General features: G+C 44.3%; 1 protein-coding gene across 5 annotated transcripts in view; it reads left to right on the forward strand.

Moving 5' to 3' along the window:
* The window catches only part of WNK1 (WNK lysine deficient protein kinase 1), a 1,566,458-nt gene that overhangs the window by 292,413 nt on the left and 1,253,665 nt on the right, over positions 1–20,380 (forward strand). For all 5 annotated transcript variants that reach the window (XM_086952842.1, XM_086952840.1, XM_086952841.1 and 2 more), the window contains exon 3: positions 17,825–18,045. In XM_086952842.1, the coding sequence (XP_086808968.1) occupies positions 17,825–18,045 (221 nt within the window). The remainder of the gene's footprint in view (positions 1–17,824; positions 18,046–20,380) is intronic.

A 20,380-nucleotide genomic window follows, 5' to 3' on the forward strand; every position in this document is an offset into this window, starting at 1 on the left:
ACAAGGATATGTTAAAAGTGTTTTTTCTCTGCCATGTATTCCTATGTGGGAATTATGACTTGGTATTTGCAACTATTTCTAGTGTGTATTTTATGTGTTATGTTTTTACATACATATGTTAGTATTTTATTTACCGTGGGACTCCCACTTCGACGACTGGGAATATTCAAGCATGTGAATTTATGAAAGACACCAATACTGGAGAACCACCTGTTTACAGGTAAGTAACAATTGTTCCTCGTTCAGAATATAATGGATAGGTGAAACTATTGGGCAGTCCTAGTAGTATGTAAGATGGAAAGCGGGGTATTTCTATGTTGAACATTGTGTAGATGTCCATCAGAACCTCTTTCCAAAATCTATGAAGTTTAGGACAGTACCACAGTAAGTGGGCGAGTGTGCCGGAGTGGGTGCAGCACTCGTCCGACCTTCCCCTCTGCCACCGGGCCAAGCGCGCTGGAGTATAGTACCAGTAGTGAGCCAATTTTAATGGTTTCTTTGCCTGATGTGCTCATGGCGGAAGTGCATGCTCTGTGCAATATAGCGGACCACTCCTTATCTGTAAAGCTCCGTTCACAGCCCCGCTCCCACCTCTTACACGCAGTTTTGTGTAGTGGCGTGGGGTGAGTATTTAAAAAGGAGTATATGTCCGACAAGAAATGAGTCGTCCTTTCGAGTAAGGAGCTAGCGTTGAAACGGCGTGAGTTTTCTACTGGTATGGGGCTTAATCGTGGGAAGAGACAGCCAATGCCTCACTGCTACGTAGTGCCAATATTTAGAGTCCGGGAGTCCAAAGTTCTGTTGGAAGGCCTTAAAGTCCAACAGGTATGCACGTCAAACAGATCGCCAATCCTCTTAGATTGTGCTTCATGCCGGGGAGCAAATGCTTTCTCCGACATTGCCTAAGGAAACTCTGGGTTACCTATGATCGGTGTGAGATATGCGTGGAGAGCTGGTGAGTGGTATACACTTTGTCCCAAACCCCGATCGTTGCCCTGACCACAGGCAAAATATATACCCCTGGCGGGCGATATTTACGCTGTAGCCACGGGATATTCCAAATATGGATGCCCGCGACTACCTGATCCAAAAAGCACCAGTGTTTGTCATCAAACGTTGCCACTCTACTATATATCTTAGCTGAGCAGCCAGGTAATATTTCACCAGATTCGGTATCCCAAGACCCCCTTTGGCTAGCGGCAGATATGTTCGGGCCTTCGCCACCCGAGCTCGCTTACCCTCCCATATGACGGGGTCCAGTGCGGCCTGCAATTTCCTCAACATGCCTGGGGGAGGTGGCAGCGGCATCACCTGCATTAAGTAAATAATTTTCGGCTACAGGGTCATTTTCAACGCTTCGATGCGACCCACCCAAGAGAGGGGACCCCCTCGCCATAATTGGATGAGTGGTCTTACCGTGTGCAACAGGGCTCCATAGTTATGGGTAATCAACCCCTCTATCTTGGGCAGCATTTGAATGCCCAGGTATTGGATACCGTGCTATGACCACTGAAAGGGAATGTCAATTCCAATTGAACCTGCTCCTCCCGGGAAATAAGTGATATTCAGGGCTTGTGTTTTAGCTGGGTTTACTTTAAAACCGGAGACCTCCCCAATCCGGGTCAGTAGGCTACTGCTCCACCACTGGCAGAAGGCCGTGGTTGGCATTGACACCAAACTTTAGAACCGGCACCTACACAACTCCCAACACCGAAGCACTACCAAAGCAACACCACTGGCTCCGACCGGCCTTTCGGCGCCAGCTTCAGAAACATTCTTATGCCAAGTGTCAGAGTTAGGCCTGGTAGAAAATGTCAATTTACATGTACACAATTCTTTCCTAAAGTTTCCTTCCCTTTATCACATCGACTTTTGACACACATTTGCATTTGTGCACTTGGGTTAGTTTCTAAGAAACACCGACCTTTCTGATGCAAAGAATTTCGCAGGAACACTATCACGCTGCCTCGCCATTATGTGCAAGGCCTTCATGTGCGTGGCACTGATGTGTTGTTATATCAATATGGCGACAGCTACCTGTGGAATCCAGACAATGGCAGCCTGATCACAATCTCGGCCTGAGGCAAGGATGCCAACTTCTATATACATAATTTTGTTTCCACATACAATCGGAGGAGACCCTTCTGTTGACATTTGAGGGGTCCCAGCATTTTGATGCTTTCGCCTAGCAGTTGATTGACATCTCCTTGAGGAGTGTCCAGTTTGTGACCAAGACAGGGGCCCTACACTCTTACCCACAAGGTTAAGTGATTAGATTATCCAGAAGGGGGTTTCTTGGCAGACCATACATTCATACCCTAGACATGTAGGTTAGGGTTTGCATCGGAGGAGTATCCTAAAATGCTTTAAATACTGTATTTGTATGCATATATAGGTTGTCTTAACAAGATGGTGGAACTCTTCTTTTTTCCCACTGTTTTGACACTCTTTACAACTTTTGTCTGCTTCTGTCTATTAATTAGTGCAACACATTTTCTATACAAGAATCACTATGGTTAAACAAATATTGAAAAACATCCCTTATTGTATTGTTTGTATATTTCTCTAAGCAAAAGAGAACACGGGTGACTGAGCGAAAAGGTCTAGATCTGTGACCACAGTTCATGATTGAACGTGGTTATCATTTTCAGTAATTGGCAGAGCTTTGCGCTCTCCTTCTAAGTTTAGGGGAAGGTGGGGGTGACGGTGGCACTGTGAGCTAGCTGGTCCAAGGTGTAACACATCTTACTGAGGTGCATGGAATCAGTCAGGCACCATCCTAAGTTTGTCTTCCGCAAACAAGCGGTTCCTACTGATTAGTGGGAATTGCACTGTACTTAAAGCCATAATACACATATCTGGGCAAATGTGCTATGACTGTTGTACATCCCCTCATGTACAATATGTTCTTCCTTGATTGCGTATCGGTGCTCATACAATATTAGACATCTGTTGCCATGATGTCAGTAGACAGGGTACCACCACAACTATGGCATCACCTCCTCAATGCAATTGAACATAAAATCATATCGTAGCACTCATGCCTGTGTTGACGTACAGTATTGGCCAACATAGCCTTTTTTAACAACAATCAACATACATTAGTCCTTAACACCACAGATCGGGTGCATTATGGCCCCAACATTGTTTTCTTTATTCTTGAATGGGGTAGCACAATTCTTTGCTAATTGTCCAACAGATACCACGGTCCTAGCTGGTACCAAAATACCAATTCTAATGTTTGTAGAAGACACGCTAATTATTTCTAAAACACCGAGCGAATTGCAGCAAGCACTTTCTCGTTTTGAAGAATTTTGTAGTGTGCCAGGGCTAGTGATTAATGCGAGCAAAACATATATGATTTTAAATCTGCATCGAGTAATAAAGGGTAATGTGTGGGTAATTGACGAGCCACATGAACAACCCAAATCTTTTAACTATCTAGGAGTTACCCTAGCTAAGAAAATGAATTGGAAGCCCCAGATCTAAACCATGGCCTTAAAACAGTCATTTGGCAGGATCCTTGGTGAAAGAACATAAAACTTCTCTAACAAAGCAAATTAGCCCTGCCATACAGATTTATGATATCAGTCGTGGGTTCAGTATTCTATGGCTCTGAACATTAGGGTTTTCGAAAATTTGACCCCACTCGTCTTAGCTGAAAATAAGTTTTTAAAGATGCATTGCAAATGTTCCACAAAGTACCCCACTCAAGCCTTTGCTTTATGATCCAAGTTGCAAATCCTTGGATGAGGCAGCTAGATATCGCCCAGTAGCATATTGGTGTAGACTGTGGACCACCCCAGAGTTAATACACTATGCTGTCTTGGAGGCTGACACTGTACATGAGATAAATTGTCTGCAAAAAGTGAAAAGTACGTTGATAGCAATGGGCTTGAGGCATTTATGAGCGGATTCCAGAGGTCAATGGTTCCCAAGAAAAAGGGAAATGAAAGTGCAATACTGGTCTATGATTATGACCGATAATGTAAGATCAACTGAGAGCACATCATTGACAGGGAGATTTTTGGAGTTTAAATCTAGCCCCTTGTATGAGCCGTTTTGGGATTTCATAGCTAAGCCCTTAGATAGCGGATTATACTTTCAATTTTGGGTTGGCACCCTCCCATTAAAATCGCTCACATATAAATGGTCCAACAGTGACTATAGCAAATGGCAGGTATATGTAGATCAAAAGGAAACTTAATCCCATGTTCTTTTTGTTTGTCCAGCCGTTGAGGCCCCATGGAAAAAATGGTTGAGGCTGACATGTAAAAACACGGGTAGTAGAAGCAGCTACATTGTGTTGAGAATAGTGTGTTCAAATTAATCTGAGCAGTGTGCAATATCTGGTGCTAAATTTCTGGGATGGATGTGGGTAATACGTTCTAAGATGCAAATCCCATCCGGGGATATTTTACATAGCAGTCATTTATGCACACATGATGCAGACTAGGTAACCGGTGTGAGAAGTTGGCCTGGCATATGCTGTCCACTATTCTAGTGGGCACCTTGCACCAGTCCAAACGACCCTTATTGATGGTAGGTTTAAGACAACCTTTATAGAAAGCTATCCTAGTGGTAGCTGTGGAGAGCAGCCCTCAGGCTAAGTCTTGAAGGAATGTAAAGCAGCTTGTTTTACCAGTCTATAAACTTGTGAATGACCAAATGAAAGGAGAACTACACCAGGTATATATATATATTTATAAAATATATGTATTTCTTCTAAACACATCCCTCTAATCTCTTTGAGGCTAGAGGGAAAAGTACATTCAGTAAACTTAATTAGCACACAGTAAATTAGCACAATATAGCCCTAGGGGCGTACCAAACCATATATGAAGAAAGTGGTATAAGAACCACGACTGACATAGAGACAAGGCCTAGAGACTGTGGAACCGCTGGGGCCACTAGGAACCACCCTCATGGTAGTGAAACAGGGGACCCACGGGGGACCCATTCAGTGTCTAAACACAGCCGCGAATCACCATTGACTTCTATGAGGAGAGTCGCGTCTGGAATTTCAAAGATTAAGGACACTTAGAAGAGGACTTGGAGCAAACCCCTGTAGAACTAGGAGGTTCTAGAGTCAACACCCATGGGAGCATCGGTGTACTCTAGTTACCTCACCCAGGGAAGCCGGTTGCATAGTTGTCTTTTGTGTCTGGATTCGTTGTTATTTTCAATTGCGATCTGCTTCAAAGTGCTGCTGGCGTCCAAGTGGAAAGTGTCCGGGTGGATCCAAGCCTGGATCAAGGATGAGAAGAACCTGAAAGCAAAGGGGACAGAGTCTGGGTCACTTGCCAGTGACCAGGAAGGCGATGTCTGGTGAAGAAGGTGCAGCTTGACTCTTCAGCCACGAGGACCAGAATGCGTTGACGACAACCAGGTGCTGGATTCGAGGTCTCCCACAAAGGATGTCGAGTGCTGCAGTGTTGGTTTTGGACCCAACAAGCCTTGGCAACAGCCACCCACGCAGGAAGTAGAAATCGGCTACGGTGCAGACCAGCAACGTCTGAGGGACTCACCACACGTTGGAGAGGCAGGGCACGTCTGGAGCAAAAAGGAAAGCCCAAGGAAAAGTAGAGGTACCTTTGAGGGGACCCACCAGTCGACGGACCAGGGTGCGTGAAGGGGCCTAGAGCAGAAATGCAAGAAGCGGGCTCACGGAACACTCGTGTAGTATAGGCCCACAATCTTTGGTGCAGAAGGGGCTCGGGGCTTGGACTACAAGTGGCCCAATGCACAACTTCGGGAAGACTATGCACTAGCAAATGTGCACGGTGTCCAGGAGTTCCGGTCCCACGTCACTCGTGGGGGCTGCGGGTTTCAGCTTTGCTGGGATCTCGTGTCGGCCTCTGAGAAGTCTGGAAGTCCGTGTCTTGAGTCGCAAATACTTCGGGGTCCGGCGGGAGCCTCGGAAATGCAGACCGGCAAGATGCTTCTTTGGTGCCTACTTGAGCAGGGGTCACTCCTTGACCCCAAAGGAAATTCTTCAGTCCTCTAGTCGTTAGTAGTTTGTTAAAGTTCCAGGATTCAGCTTCAGAATTTCGTCCAGGTATAATCTAAAGTCCTGTTGCCAGGGGTCCCTTACTTGTACTAAAGAAAGGGGTTGAACAGACTCCGGGGACTCACCTATGGGAGGGTCTGGGGAGAGAGGTGGTTACACCCCTTTCCCTTTGTCCAATTTCACGCCAGAGCAGGGGCTGAGTGCCCCTGCAAACGGTTTGAACTGGGGCATGTACAGGGACACCAAGTGTGCCCCCAGCACTGTCTGAAAAGCATTCTCTGAATGCACCCACCCATCCCCAATACACTAAATCCTGTCTGGAAGGTGGTTACACCGCCCTGTGACAGGAAACCTATTGTCCAGGCCTCCCCTGCTGGAATGTCGTTCAGCAGCAGGAGGTCAGACTCGTGTCTGTGGCATCCATTTTGTGATGCCAGGGCTCGTTTAAACTATTACCGGGCAGACCAGTGTGTACATGACTTCTCCCTCTAGAAGGGTGGAATTCTACCCCTTCCGTGAGGACTTCGTTGGGGGAAAGGGCGGGGGTGGGATTTCAAAGTGTTTGACACCAAACACAACATGTTTCCTTGCAGCCATTCCAAAGTTAGCATTTACCGCAAGGTTATAATGCATTTAAGAGTATATGGTCTGGCTGCATCACAGAACAGCTTTGGAGAATAGATTCTGAAAGCTGCAGAGGGGTCCTGCTCATGCACCCTCTCACACAAAATCAAGCACTCTGCCTTCAGGATTGATATGGCTTGCTATAGGAGTTACTAGTAGGTTTATATGTGTTGGTGATTAAAGGTAGATATAGGTGACCTATATCTTAGTAAGGTGTTAATGCACCACCGTAGCCAGGCTGCAGTAGCAGTCATGTGGTGCCATTTTGGAAGGCTTCCTAGGGGTGGCATAATACATGCTGCAGCCCCTGGTAGGCCTCTGAGGTACCTATGCCCTTAGTACCTAAGGTACCATACACTAGGGACTCGCAAGGGTACCCCAGGAACCATTCTGGAGTGTACCTAAAGTACTTGCAATCATTTTAGAGAGGAAGCAGCTAGGCTGGGGTCCTGGTTAGCAGGGCCCCAGCCAGACAAAAGTCGAGAAACAGTGAAACACCAGCAAAAAGTGGTGGTAACCATAGTAAGCAGATCCTACTCTCCTACAACCGGTTTATCAAACTAATCTATTATGTCACATTTTAAATAATAATTTTTATAATGATTGTTATTTTATGGATTTGATTATATAACTCTTTCTAGAGTAAGATTGGTTTAACCAAAGCTTAATTTTACATAGCACTTTTACTGCCAATTTGCACAAGGAGGAAGAGATGGGATGTAACACATAGGCATAAGTTAGTCCTAGCGCCAAAACGCTAACAAAGTAGCACCAGGAATGTTATGTTCGAGGCATATGAGCTACAGATTGTACACTTTTGCATAGATCACCATCCGGTGTTGGGCTCGGATGTCTGGATGTTGTTTTTGTCTTCGTATCCATAATGTTATTTTAACCCTTGAGGTCTAAATCTTTGTATTTTAAATTGGAATTAGGAATATTTTTGTTTTTAGTTTATTAGTACGAAGTATACTTCGACCTAGGATCTCATGATAATGAATTATCTACCAATGTTTCCATAAACTTGATTTTTTTTGTTGTAAAATCTACCTTGATATTAAGATGTTTCTATGCTGCTGTACTTTTATGATCCTGCAGATTGGAATACAGTTGGTATGATGATTAGTCCTGATTTTCTCTTCCTTTGGTAAGTAACAGGAGCATTGGCGGCAGTTACTTTGATTATTTTCACGTTTATGACACTAAATGCAGATGACACCGCTGACACTTGTTTCGTCCAAAACAAGACTTTCTCAAGTCCAATCCAGATACCACTATGCAGCCGTAGGAACAAGGAATACAAGAAAGTGTCCCATTACACCGGCAGGTCCAGATTAATTACACATCTGCTATAGTCAAACACGTGCTTTATTTCTATGAAGTGCTTGAAGGTATAATATTTACTCTTCGACAATCCTCAGTTATATTTGATGCCCTTGCCAATCCTTACAAAGCCTCAGGCGCGTCTTCAACCTAAATACTTGGCCTAGTCACTTGTACCAAATGTACTTAGTCAGTCCTGTCCATACGTTCCCAGGGATTCTGCACAAATATGTCAAACCCTTGCATGAACCACAAGTCAAAGGCCTCAATCTTGGATCTTAGGTCCAATATATGTATTGGACCTTGATAAGTCTCCTTGCATGTGTCCTACCCGGCAAACCCCTTGAAGCCATTGTTGGACTAAAGGTTTTCGGAGATGAAATCCACCTCGGGTCCGGTATCCCAAAGGCCATCTTTGGTGCAGATATTCTCAGCACGCTAAGCACCATCCTCTTCTGAATCTCAAGATCAGCCTATGTTCGAGGCATATGAGCTGCAGATCCTACATTTAGCAATAGATCGCCACCTGGTGTTGGGCTCGGATGATTGCAGGTTGTTATCTTCTTGGAAGAAGTCTTTTGCAGTCACGAGATAGATGACTCCTCCCTTGGACAATACTGCGCATGGTCATCGACTCCATCCTCAGATTGTTTTTTTCCGCCACTGGCTTCGGATGAAAGAGTTCCGCTCCGGCTAGAAAATACTTTTTCTGTTTTTTCGAAGCGAGAAACTTCAAACCAACTTCTTTCGACATCGAATAGACTTTCGACATCACCAGCTACATTCCGGTGCGTCAACGCGGGCCGTTGGGCCCATCGGCGCCGTGCGGCCTACGCCTAATGGACAGAACTCCATTCAAGAGATGCCCGGTATGTCGAGCAAAATTCCCTCATAGCGACCATCACGAGGTTTGCAACCTCTGTCTCTCGCCAGAACATGACGAGTCGACCTGCACAGCCAGTGCCTCCTTCCGATCGAAGAAGACCATCCGGGATCGGAGGGCCCGTCGACTTGAAATGAGGAGATCCGCACCAGCACCGGAGGCCATCTTTGAAGAGGAGATCGTCAAAGAAGACGTCTCCGAGGACAAATATCCAATCGAAGATATCTCCGAGGACGAGGCTCCACTCGGCGCAGAGGAGGACTCGCCTGATCTCCAGATAATATCGGGGCAGAGGATTCGGACGATTCGATTCCATGTCAACAACCCGTGAGTACATCTGCCCCTGCACGACAGGCATTACCCAAACAGAAGGCAACGGTCCGCATTCCGCCCATGGGGCCCAGTCAAGACCGACATTTACCCTCTAACGCCTTCGGGTCCGGCTCCGAGGAAAGAGAATACGCCTTCCGGTGCCTCGACACCGAAAAAACACCATGTGCCAGTTACACCTCCTCCATTGGCACCAAAACATCCTTCGACACCGAAGGACTCGTCGGCACCGGAAACAAGACACCCTTTGGCGCCCAAAGACAAGGACTCTTGGGCACCCGTACCATCGGTGCCAAAACCTGTACCAAACCCGAAAGCTTAGACTCCGAACCCTTCCAATTCAAAAAACAAAGAGGGGAAGCCAGTTCCCAGCGCCACAGGCCCAGCCAAACCTGTCTCCACGCTGAAACCTCTAATATCGGTACCAAAGACCCCAGATAAGGCTAAACAACCTTCAGCACCGAAAACATTGCCAAAAGACTCAGTTACTCCTCCTAAGGCAAAGAGCACTAAACAACCTCTATCGGCTCCGAAAAAATCGACGCCAAAGAAGATTATAGAAGAGGAAGAACTGTTTAGACCAGATCCTAGACAGAAAAAAGTCCATATTAATCCAAAAACTGGACATGTGGAAGCAATTCCTTATAAGAAGAGACCAGCAGACACACCACTTACACCTGTGGTTCCTGCCAAAAAGGACTGTGCAACTTCTCCAATGCACCCTTCCTCTCCTTCACCTTCTTTCTCTCCTATTACTCCATATGTGGAACATATAACTTCTCCTATTCAATCTCCTACATCATCAAACCACACCGATGAGGAGTATGATTTGGGTGAGGGGGGATGATGTTCCAGAGCCACATACATACCCTTTAGATGAGGATGTTAACACAGAATACCCCAAGGATGATGATGCATATAATTTTGCACCAAATAATGCACCAGACATCCCTGATCCTCAGTACTTCCCCTACAGAGGATAGTATTGGTTTTAATCATGTATTAAACAGAGCTGCACTTTACCATGGGGTTCCTATGCACTCTGATGCCATTGAGGAGGACTTCTTGTTAAACACTTTCGAACAGTCACAAAGGTCTACCCAAATATTACCAATGATCAAGGGAGTCATTAAACATGCTCCAGAGATTTTTAAAGATCCAGTACAGTGTAGGGTGTTAAATCCTAGAATAGGGAAAAAGTATAGGCCAGCACCAGCTGATCCAGTATACATTAAGGGTCATCTGCCATTAGACTCCTTGGTAGTGTCAAATGCACGCAAAAGGGCCAATTCTCAAACTTCTGGGGACACCCCCCGCCTGACAAAGAGTCCAAAATTATTGATGCGTCAGGGAAACGAATTGCTGCACAAGCAACAAACATATGGCGCATAGCAAATACACAGGCTTTACTCTCAACGCTACAACAGGGCTCATTACGATCAACTAGAAAAGTTAATGGAACACCTACCAGATCAACACAAGGATCTGGCAGCAGAGCTTTTACAGGAAGGCAAATTAATTTCTAATGCCTCAATTAAATGCGCACTAGATGTGGCTGACGCAGCATCCAGAGCAGTGAACACTAGTGTTATTCTCAGGTGTCACGCATGGTTACGCATTTCGGGTTTTAAGCCAGAGGTACAAACTACCATCCTAAACCAGCCCTTTAATCAGAACCATTTGTTTGGGCCGGAAGTATATAATACATTAGAAAAGATGATGAAAGACTCAGACACCGCTAAGTCTATGGGGGCATTACAATCCACCCAAACTAGAGTTTCTTTTCGCCGCTCCTCTTATAGAGGAGGCTCCAAGCAGACCGGCGCAGACACAACATCATCTTTTAAAACACACATCCAGACCTCCTCTAATAAAGGCTATTTTAGAGGATGATACAGAGGCAATAACAACAAAGGAAGAGGTAGAGGTAGTAACAACAACCGCTCCTCTTCCACTCCTAAACAGTGACTTCCCTCTGCCTCCCGTACAGCACTCCACTCCTGTGGGGGGCAGACTTTCACAGTTCCTACCTGTCTGGAACTCCATCACAACAGACAGGTGGGTAAGACAAATTATCCAAATGGCTACTGCCTAGAACTCACAGCAACCCCCCCAAACATACCACCCAGGCAGCGTCTAATGTCTGCAGAACACATAACTCTGCTTCAACAGGAAGTTCTAGCACTTCTACAAAAAGATGGTATTCAAGTAGTTCAAAGTCAAAGTCAAAAAGCTTTATTTCGATAAAATTCCATTATCATAAAAGCAAGTTTTTAAAAAAAAAAATTGGTAGTTAATAATAAATTTGGCAACACATTTCCAGTTAATAGCAAAAAAGTATAACATTTACTAGAATTAATATTGTTTAAAAAGAGATTAAACAGAGTATTTAAGCTTTCTGGCTCGAATAGCCCAAGCCCAAAATAAAAATTTTGCTAGGGCACAGGCGTAGGGTACATAGCTGTCCGAAACAAGAATCCTAATTGCCACATCATGGCTCCTGGTTCCCAGTTGCCGGCACAAGTTCTTCAGCCACGCCCTTCTTGGATTGGCATATTCCTTGCAGACGAATAAGAAGTGGGCTAATGTCTCTGGGTGGGCTAAACATGATGGGCACAGATCAGTTTTATCTGTGCAGGATTTCCATGATTTGGTGAAAGTATTCAATGGCAAGGTGCCCGTTCTAAATTTAAAATACAAAGATCGGGCAAACGGTTTCCCGATTATGTCTAGGTAGGGTTCTCGTCTGGGACAGTCTTTAAACATTAAAAAATCCTCTGTGAGCCTACCAATGGATGTGCTAGAGTGCCTTTGGGAGCGAATCCAATCCCGGTAAAGGTTTTTAAGTACTTGTTTAGGAGGAGAGGTTCTGCTTGACCAGAAATCCAATAGGCCCAAGTTCGACAATAAGGTTTTCATGTCTGTTAACCATTTGACTCTGGCCCAGTGTGGTGACGCCATTATTTCTTCCAGGCCTCTGGCGTAGGCATTAAGTTCCTCTACCCGCCAAATACGAGCCCATAATAGGAGAGGACGGAATTTCGCAATTTCGCCAATCCGGGTGCAGCCAAGGTCCATAAATAAGGGTAAAAGTGGGGTGCTTTGAGGGAGGGACATTATTTGTCTACAGAAGTTGTTCTCAGATTTTTGTAAAGCTTGAGAAGATGCAAAGCCCCAAAGTTCAGCTCCATATAGTGCAGAGCTGACACCCTTGGCAGGGTAGATCTCTAGGACTGTTCCTATTGGTTTGAACGAACTGGAACGTTGCTCCCTCAATAGGGCACCTGTGATCCTTTTATGGTTCAGCAGCATCTTATCTAGATGGAGAATCCAATCCATTTTGTCTGAGATGCGTATCCCTAAATAATCAAATGCTTTAACCCTTTCCAGGAACTCGGTGTTTAGGATAGGGGGACGCACTTGCTGTTTAGGGGGATTAAGGACGAGGTATTTTTTTAAGGACGAGGGATTAAGGACGAGGTATTTTTTTAAGGACGAGGAAGTAGTTCCGTTTGAAGAACAAGGAACGGGAGTCTACTCCCTGTATTTCCTAATATGGTATTCAAGTAGTTCGGTTTGAAGAACAAGGAACAGGAGTCTACTCCCTGTATTTCCTAATTCCAAAGAAGGACGGGACATTAGGACCAATTCTCGACCTCAGGCCCCTCAACCACTACATACAATCAGATCATTTTCACAAGATCACTTTACAACAGGTACTCCCATTACTACAACAGGGAGATTTTCTGTCCACACTAGACCTAAAGGACGCCTACTTTCACATTCCAATACATCCTGCGCACAGGAAGTATTTAAGGTTTGTCATACAAGGACAACACTATCAGTTCAAAGTCCTTCCATTCGGGGTCACAACAGCACCACAAGTGTTTATAAAGTGCTTAGCAGTAGTGGCAGCACATCTCAGAAGACAACAAATACACATCTTCCCCTACCTCGACGACTGGCAAGATCGTACAACCAGTGTGCACAACACACAAAACAAACAATTCAAACACTGCACAACTTAGGGTTTACGATAAACTAACCAAGTCGCACCTACAGCCTTCGCACGTTCATCAATATCTAGGAGCTACTATAAACACATCGGCAGCTCTAGCGTATCCCAGTCAAGCCAGGATTCAAAGTATTCAGAACTAAGTCTCCCTTTTTCAATGCCAGCACTCTCTACAAGCCAGAGTGTTCATGAAACTAATAGGCATGATGGCATCTTGCATCTTTATAGTTCCTCACGTAAGACTGCAAATGCGCCCACTACAAGAATGTCTAGCACAACCGTGGAATCAGGCTCAATGTCAGCTCACAGACCTGGTGTTGGTAGACAGCCGTACATATTGCTCTCTGCAGTGGTGGAACACCAAAAATCTGACAAAGGGACGGTCGTTCCTAGATCCAGTTCCACAGATAGTGCTCACGACAGATGCATCCCTAACAGGATGGGGAGCCCATCTCCTGCATTATACCACACAGGGTCAGTGGAACAATCACCAGAAACAGTTCCACATCAACCATTTAGAGCTGCTAGCAATTTTCCTAGCCCTCAAAACTTTTCAAGTACAAGTCCAAAACAAAGCTGTCCTAATCCGAACGGACAATATGACAGCCATGTATAATATGCAGAAACAGGGGGGACACACTCTCTGCAACTGTCCCAACTTGGACAGAACATTTGGAGATGGGCCATCCCTCAAAACATACATCTGACAGTAGAACACCTTCCAGGGATTCACAACCAGATAGCAGATCTGTTAAGTCGCCAATCACAACAGATTATCGAATGGGAGTTGCACCCACAAGTACTTCAACCATTCTTTCAAATGTGGGGGCATCCACAAATAGACCTGTTTGCCATCCCACGAGAACTCAAAATGCCCAACTTTCGCCGCCAGGTTTCCACACCCACGGTCGGAGGGGAATGCAATATGGATGAACTGGTCAGGCAGATTTGCGTACGCTTTTCCGCATCTCCCACTCATTCCACTAGTAGTACGCAAGCTCAGACAACAGTCTCTCAAACTGATACTAGTGGACCCCACATGGGCACGTCAGCCGTGGTTCACCATGCTACTAGATCTCTCATTGGTTCCACATCAGAAATTACGGCTCACGCCATCCCTGTTAAAACAGAACCATGGAGAAATAAGGCACCCAGAACCAAGCCAACTGAATTTGGCGATCTGGCTCCTGAAGTCCTAGAGTTTGGTTACTTAAACTTACCACCAGACTGTATGAATATAATTAAAGAAGCTAGAAGACCCACTACCAGAGCATGCTATTCTGCTAAGTGGAAACGATTTGCAATATACTGGAACAACAATCACATTGATCCTTTGGACGTTTCCATCCAAAATATAATTTGCTACCTTCTACATTTACAAAGGTCCAATTTGGCTTATTCTTCCATACGCCTGCATCTAGCAGCAATTGCAGTGTATTTACAAAATAGACAACATCTTTCTCTCTTTAGAGTACCTGCAATAAAAGCATTTATGGAAGGATTAAAAAGAATAATCCCACCCATGTTACCACCTGCTCCAGTATGGAACCTAAATGTGGTCCTTACAAGACTCATGGGACCCCCATTTGGCCATTACATAAATGTGAACTGCAATTCCTAACATGGAAAACTGCTTTCCTTGTTGCCATTACCTCTCTCAGAAGAGTTAGTGAAATCCAAGCATTCACAATAGAAGAACGATTTTTTCAAATACATCCTAACAAAGTGGTTCTTAGACCCAATCCAAAGTTCCTACCAAAAGTGATTACTCCTTTTCACCTAAACCAATCGGTAGAGTTACCAGTGTTTTTTCAAAAACCGGACTCTGTTGTAGAAAGAGCTTTACACATCTTAGATGTTAGAAGAGCTCTACTATATTACACAGACAGAACTAAATCCTTCAGAAAGACAAAACAACTATTTGCATCTTTCTCTCCCCACACAAAGGCAATCCCATCTCTAAAGGAGGAATTGCTAGATGGACTGTAAAGTGTATTCAAATATGCTATCACAAGGCTAAACGTACACTAACAGTTCCTCCTACAGCACACTCCACTCGCAAACTAGGAGCCTCTATGGCTTTCTTAGGAAACATACCATTAGAGGACATATGCATAGCAGCAACATGGTCTACAATACACACCTTCACTAAACACTATTGTGTTGATGTGCAAGCCAAGCAGCAAGCTGCAGTAGGCCAAGCTGTTCTTAAAACACTATTTCAGTATGCTGCAACGGATACAAGCGACCACCACTAGGGAAGACACTGCTGCACAATTGTTGCTAAATGTAGGATCTGCAGCTCATATGCCTCGAACGGAAAATGCTACTTACCAGTATGCATCTGTTCTTGGCATGTAGAGCTGCAGAATCCTACATGCCCTCCCGCCTCCCCGGGACTTGTATCCGTTCCAGTACTCATCTTACTTAGATGCACACGCATGGATATCCTTTCTCTTTACTTCTACTAACTCCATCATTTCCCATCATGGCGAAAAACAATCCGAGGATGGAGTCGATGACCATGCGCAGTATTGTCCAAGGGAGGAGTCATCTATCTTGTGACTACAAAAGACTTGTTCCAAGAAGACAACAACCTGCAATCATCCGAGCTCAACACCAGGTGGGGATCTATTAATAAATGTAGGATTCTGCAGCTCTACATGCCAAGAACAGATGCATACTGGTAAGTAGCATTTTCCTTTCCAATGCCTACAGGATGAGCTCGATACTAGGCAATAGCAGATCCTGAGCCTCGCTCTGCCTTCCTCAGAGGCTAAAGACTTCTCCTAAGAGGAAGCAGACTTTTAAGGAGGCTTTCAACCCGCCAGTGGAGCTGGTGCCTAAGATCCCACAGCACCATGATAGATGCACTATATCACCACCTCCTATTCCTCGCATACCTCCACCTCCCCTTTCCCCTACTCCTCATCTGCCACCTTTTTCACCTTCCCCTCATCCCCTGTTAATCACCGCCACTTGCCAACTCTGTCTCACTCTCCAAAGGGGTCACCACATTCTTAGTTTGGAGGAGACAGTCCAGTATCTTCTCAGGATCCTTATGACACACCTTTAGACTCATACTCTTGGGGCGCCCCTTGGTACAATTATGACGTTGACCTACCACCAGACAGACAGTGGACTCTGAAAAGCACACAAAGCAAAGCATTCTTAACGACCCCATTTCTCATCGTCCAGAATAAAATAACTGAACGTGATGAGAGTTGCATATTAGCTCTGATCAAAAACCAGCATTGGTTGAAGAGGTCTCTACTGCTTTTGCTCTTCGACATCTCAACTTGAAGCCTGAGAAGAAATAAGTTGAGTTCATGTAAGTACAGAAGAGTAAAACCATCAGCAGCCCAGGCTTCATAGAGACCACAAAATGTTCTTAACGAGGTTCTGCAGGAAATGGAAGAGACCAATCTCCTCTTATGCATCTGTGCACATTTTGAAAGCGTGCAATACCATTACCTGGTTTTGCAATGGAAGACTATTACCCCCAAAAAATAATCAATATGACAAAAAAAGAGGATGTTTTCCACTGAATTTGTAAGTACGTACAGCACCCCCCCACCCCCCCCCCCCAACGATTTTTTCCATGAACCACCCACAAAACTTAATAAAAGAGCTTGTCTGTATTCATTACTTTATTCTTCAAGGCCATCCATTTTGGCTTGGACGGATGGCCTGGCCTTTTAAAGGCGAGGCCCCACAGCCAACCCTCGCCACACAGGACCAAAAACTGTGGGAAATGGGGGTTTACTGCTTCTGGTGGGTAGGGTGGAAGGCCTGTCCATAGGTAGTTTATATTAGGGACTGGCTATCTATGGTGGGTTAGTTTCAGGCAATTCAGTCACCCCACCGGTTACTTAAGGCTGTTCTCAGGGATGGGTAGCCGCCTGTTGGGATTGGGTTCAGGTCCCGGCAGAAGGCCTGTGCAATGGAGACAGCCTGCTTGCAGTAGGTTGGGTGTTTAGTAAGCCAAAGGCCACTGGGGCGATGATTTTCGATTCCTAGGAGAAGCCATTTAAAGGACTGACTGGTGCAATAATGAATACAAAAATCAGTTCTTTATAAGAAGAGATGAGTTTGAGTGAACGGGCACTGAAGTCGAATTTACAATGATGTTTTGATACCAAATAAACATTTTAATGAAGAACATTTGAATCAAGTTTTGCTTAATTGTCATGAGCTTACGTTGGGATTTTATATAACTTTACTAATGCAGAGGAAATATTGGACACGGTTTAAAAAAAAAATATATATATATATATATATAGTGTCTGTGACATTTACATGTGAGTTCGTTTGACATTTTGTGAACTGTCTTGAACAAGGCTTGCTGACAGCAGGAACGTGTTGTCTGTTTCATGTCTGTACACAATAAATGATTACTCTTAAAACCTCTCTAGGAGTGCACACTGTTCTCTGGACAAAATGGCCTACTGTAAATAAGAGAGGCTTTCTGCCACAAGGCTCACCCATTCCCTTTCACGCAGCATCAGTCCTGTATTGTTAATGCTGTTTAATTGTTACTGATAAAATAATCTCACCTAACATCAAAGTGAATTAAATATATTGTGTTCTACGTTAAGTGCAAGGAAAACCCCCAGCAATGCTTGTTTTTCTCCTTCAGATACCTGAAAAGGTTCAAGGTAATGAAGATTAAAGTACTACGTAGTTGGTGTCGTCAAATCTTGAAGGGTTTGCAGTTTTTGCACACCCGCACCCCACCAATCATCCACAGGGACCTTAAGTGTGACAATATCTTCATCACTGGGCCAACTGGATCCGTCAAAATTGGTGACCTGGGTTTGGCCACCCTGAAGCGGGCATCATTTGCTAAGAGTGTGATAGGTAAGATGACTGTCAATGCCATTTTTGTTATTTTGAGCATTTTGTGTGTGGAGGTCTTACGTTTCTTTTGCCACTGTCACACTAGTTCATTCAGATGGTCTTGCTGTTATGTATTTGTTATATGAATTGCTGCTGAGTAAATTATATAGTGTAACGGTTCTTGGTACGATTTCCAAATAGTTAGGCACGTTGCCAGGACTGAGGCACTTTTCTTTTAGCTTAACAATGCAGAATGTCATCGAGCGTCACTCATTGGTCCACAGCACACAAATATGCATTGGAACAAAAGCCCCTCCGCCTGGTTTCAATTTTCTACCAATGCTTGGAACCTTGAACACTAATCCCTCAAGTTTCTTTAACAGCTAAGAGAACTACTGCTCCTCGTACTTGGGTGCTGCTGACATCTGGATTCACATGAGGACCCAGTTGTGTAATGAGCATTGGCAACGCCAATGGATCTTGCCTTAAATATGCGAATTGAGCGGACCAGGTTCTTGCGTGCTCACGTACCTTGGAGGAAGTATTAAAAGATAATAATAAAGTTTGAAGTTGAAAATATTATTTTGTTTTGAAAGTGTTTTTCTAAACACAAAGCTACACAGTGCTAAGGGCAGAAAAGCAGTGAAGAAACATGCCACAAGGAGATCAGTGTGAGAGCAAAGGAGCTAGCACTGAGTGATTGGGGAAGCAAAGGAGAACGACACTGATGGGCTTAAATTGAATGGGGAAAGAGATACGTTGGTAAAGGACAAACTAAAATTAAGTGAAGTGAAATTTACAGAGAAGTGGTGTTCAGATATGAAAAAATAAATGCAACCACGGTGGCAGTTTACCTTTCAAAAAAACAATAGGGGGCAGTTGGCGGGAAGCAACATATTTAGATAAAACTAGAATGTGCGAGCAAGTGAGCCGCGAAGGAGCTAGGATTGGGACATAAGAGGGCAAGTGAAAGGTACAGAGGAGCGGGATCATGAATGAAAACATTGTTTACTAAAATACAGAGGAGGTTAGCATGTCAAAAAGAATTGAGAGCAGTGAGTGGGAAGCAATTTATTCAAATAAGCAGGGATGTGCAGGCGAGTATAAGTTTGGAAGATCAGTGGCTGGTGCCAAATAAAAGGTTAATAAAATGACAATAGTAATGTGGGTGGAGAAACTAAAAAGAGCAGTCAGCGGAAAGCAGTTTATTAAAACTGATGTGCGGGCAAAGAAAAAGGTATAACCGGAAAGTGCCGTCGAGTGAAACTTATGGAAGAACTGGGAGTTAAATGAAAATTTGGAAGTTTGCTTGGGGTAAAAGTAACTGGGTGCAGTACATTGGAAAAACATTTTTTCATTTAATTAACTAAGAGGTAATGTGCAGACAAGTGAAAGTTACAGCTAGGAGGGATAGAGACGAAAGACAACCACATGCATTTACATTGAAGGTTTCTGTCCAAACACTGAAAATTGGAATGTGCAGACGAATAAAAGTATCCAGGAAGGAGAGGGGAAGCTTAAAAGAATATATATGGGACTGGAACGCCACGCTCACACAAAATGAGAAGCATGTAGCAAGTTGTACCTAAAACATTGAAATGAAATTGTGGCTTAAAAATGGAAAACAGGAACGAGCCAAGTGGGGATGGAAATTGTATTAAAAGTTTGTTCTGAAAGGAAGAAGCAGTACAAAAACTGATTGAAGGGGGCGGGGGTTGCCCTGGGATTACCACAGTACCAACCAGTCAGACGTACCTAACCTTTTCTGAGCATTAACCCCTTCATACCCAAGCCCCTCCTTAAATGCTAATTTATTGGAAATATGTCTGAGTGGATTTACACCAAAATAACTAGCATTGTTAAACAATAGCTCTCGACTAGGCAACCTTTATTGGCGATGTCAATTTTTCTATTTTTAGCTATTTTGAGTCACAGCATTGCTAAAAGTTGAAAATAAAAGTGCTATGTCGCGGCTGTGTCCTAGCTCTGTTTTTTTCTTTCAGCCCTGTTTCACAGCAGATGAGCTGTGCAACATGTGTAATAAAACGTTGACAAACCCAGTAGCACTTTTAATGTTATGATTGGGTGAATGCATGTGGTACAATCACGATGTCTTCTCTTCATCGTATATGAATGAATGTAAGTAAAACAAATGGTCTTTGTCTTGATCATCAGTTTTTTCTTCAACTTTAGCCTCAGACCGGCGACTTTGGACCCAAAAATAGGTATGACCTGTGGCTGCAACTGAAACTTTAAGCCACCTTATGTCCATGCCTTGGTGCTTGTCTTATGTAGCACCTTTGAATGACCCCAGGTTAGCAGTCCGGGAAAATGAATTGAAGCCGGGACAGTGCAA

Source organism: Lissotriton vulgaris, chromosome 1_2, assembly GCF_964263255.1.
Source record: "Lissotriton vulgaris chromosome 1_2, aLisVul1.2, whole genome shotgun sequence".
Taxonomy (NCBI): domain Eukaryota; kingdom Metazoa; phylum Chordata; class Amphibia; order Caudata; family Salamandridae; genus Lissotriton; species Lissotriton vulgaris.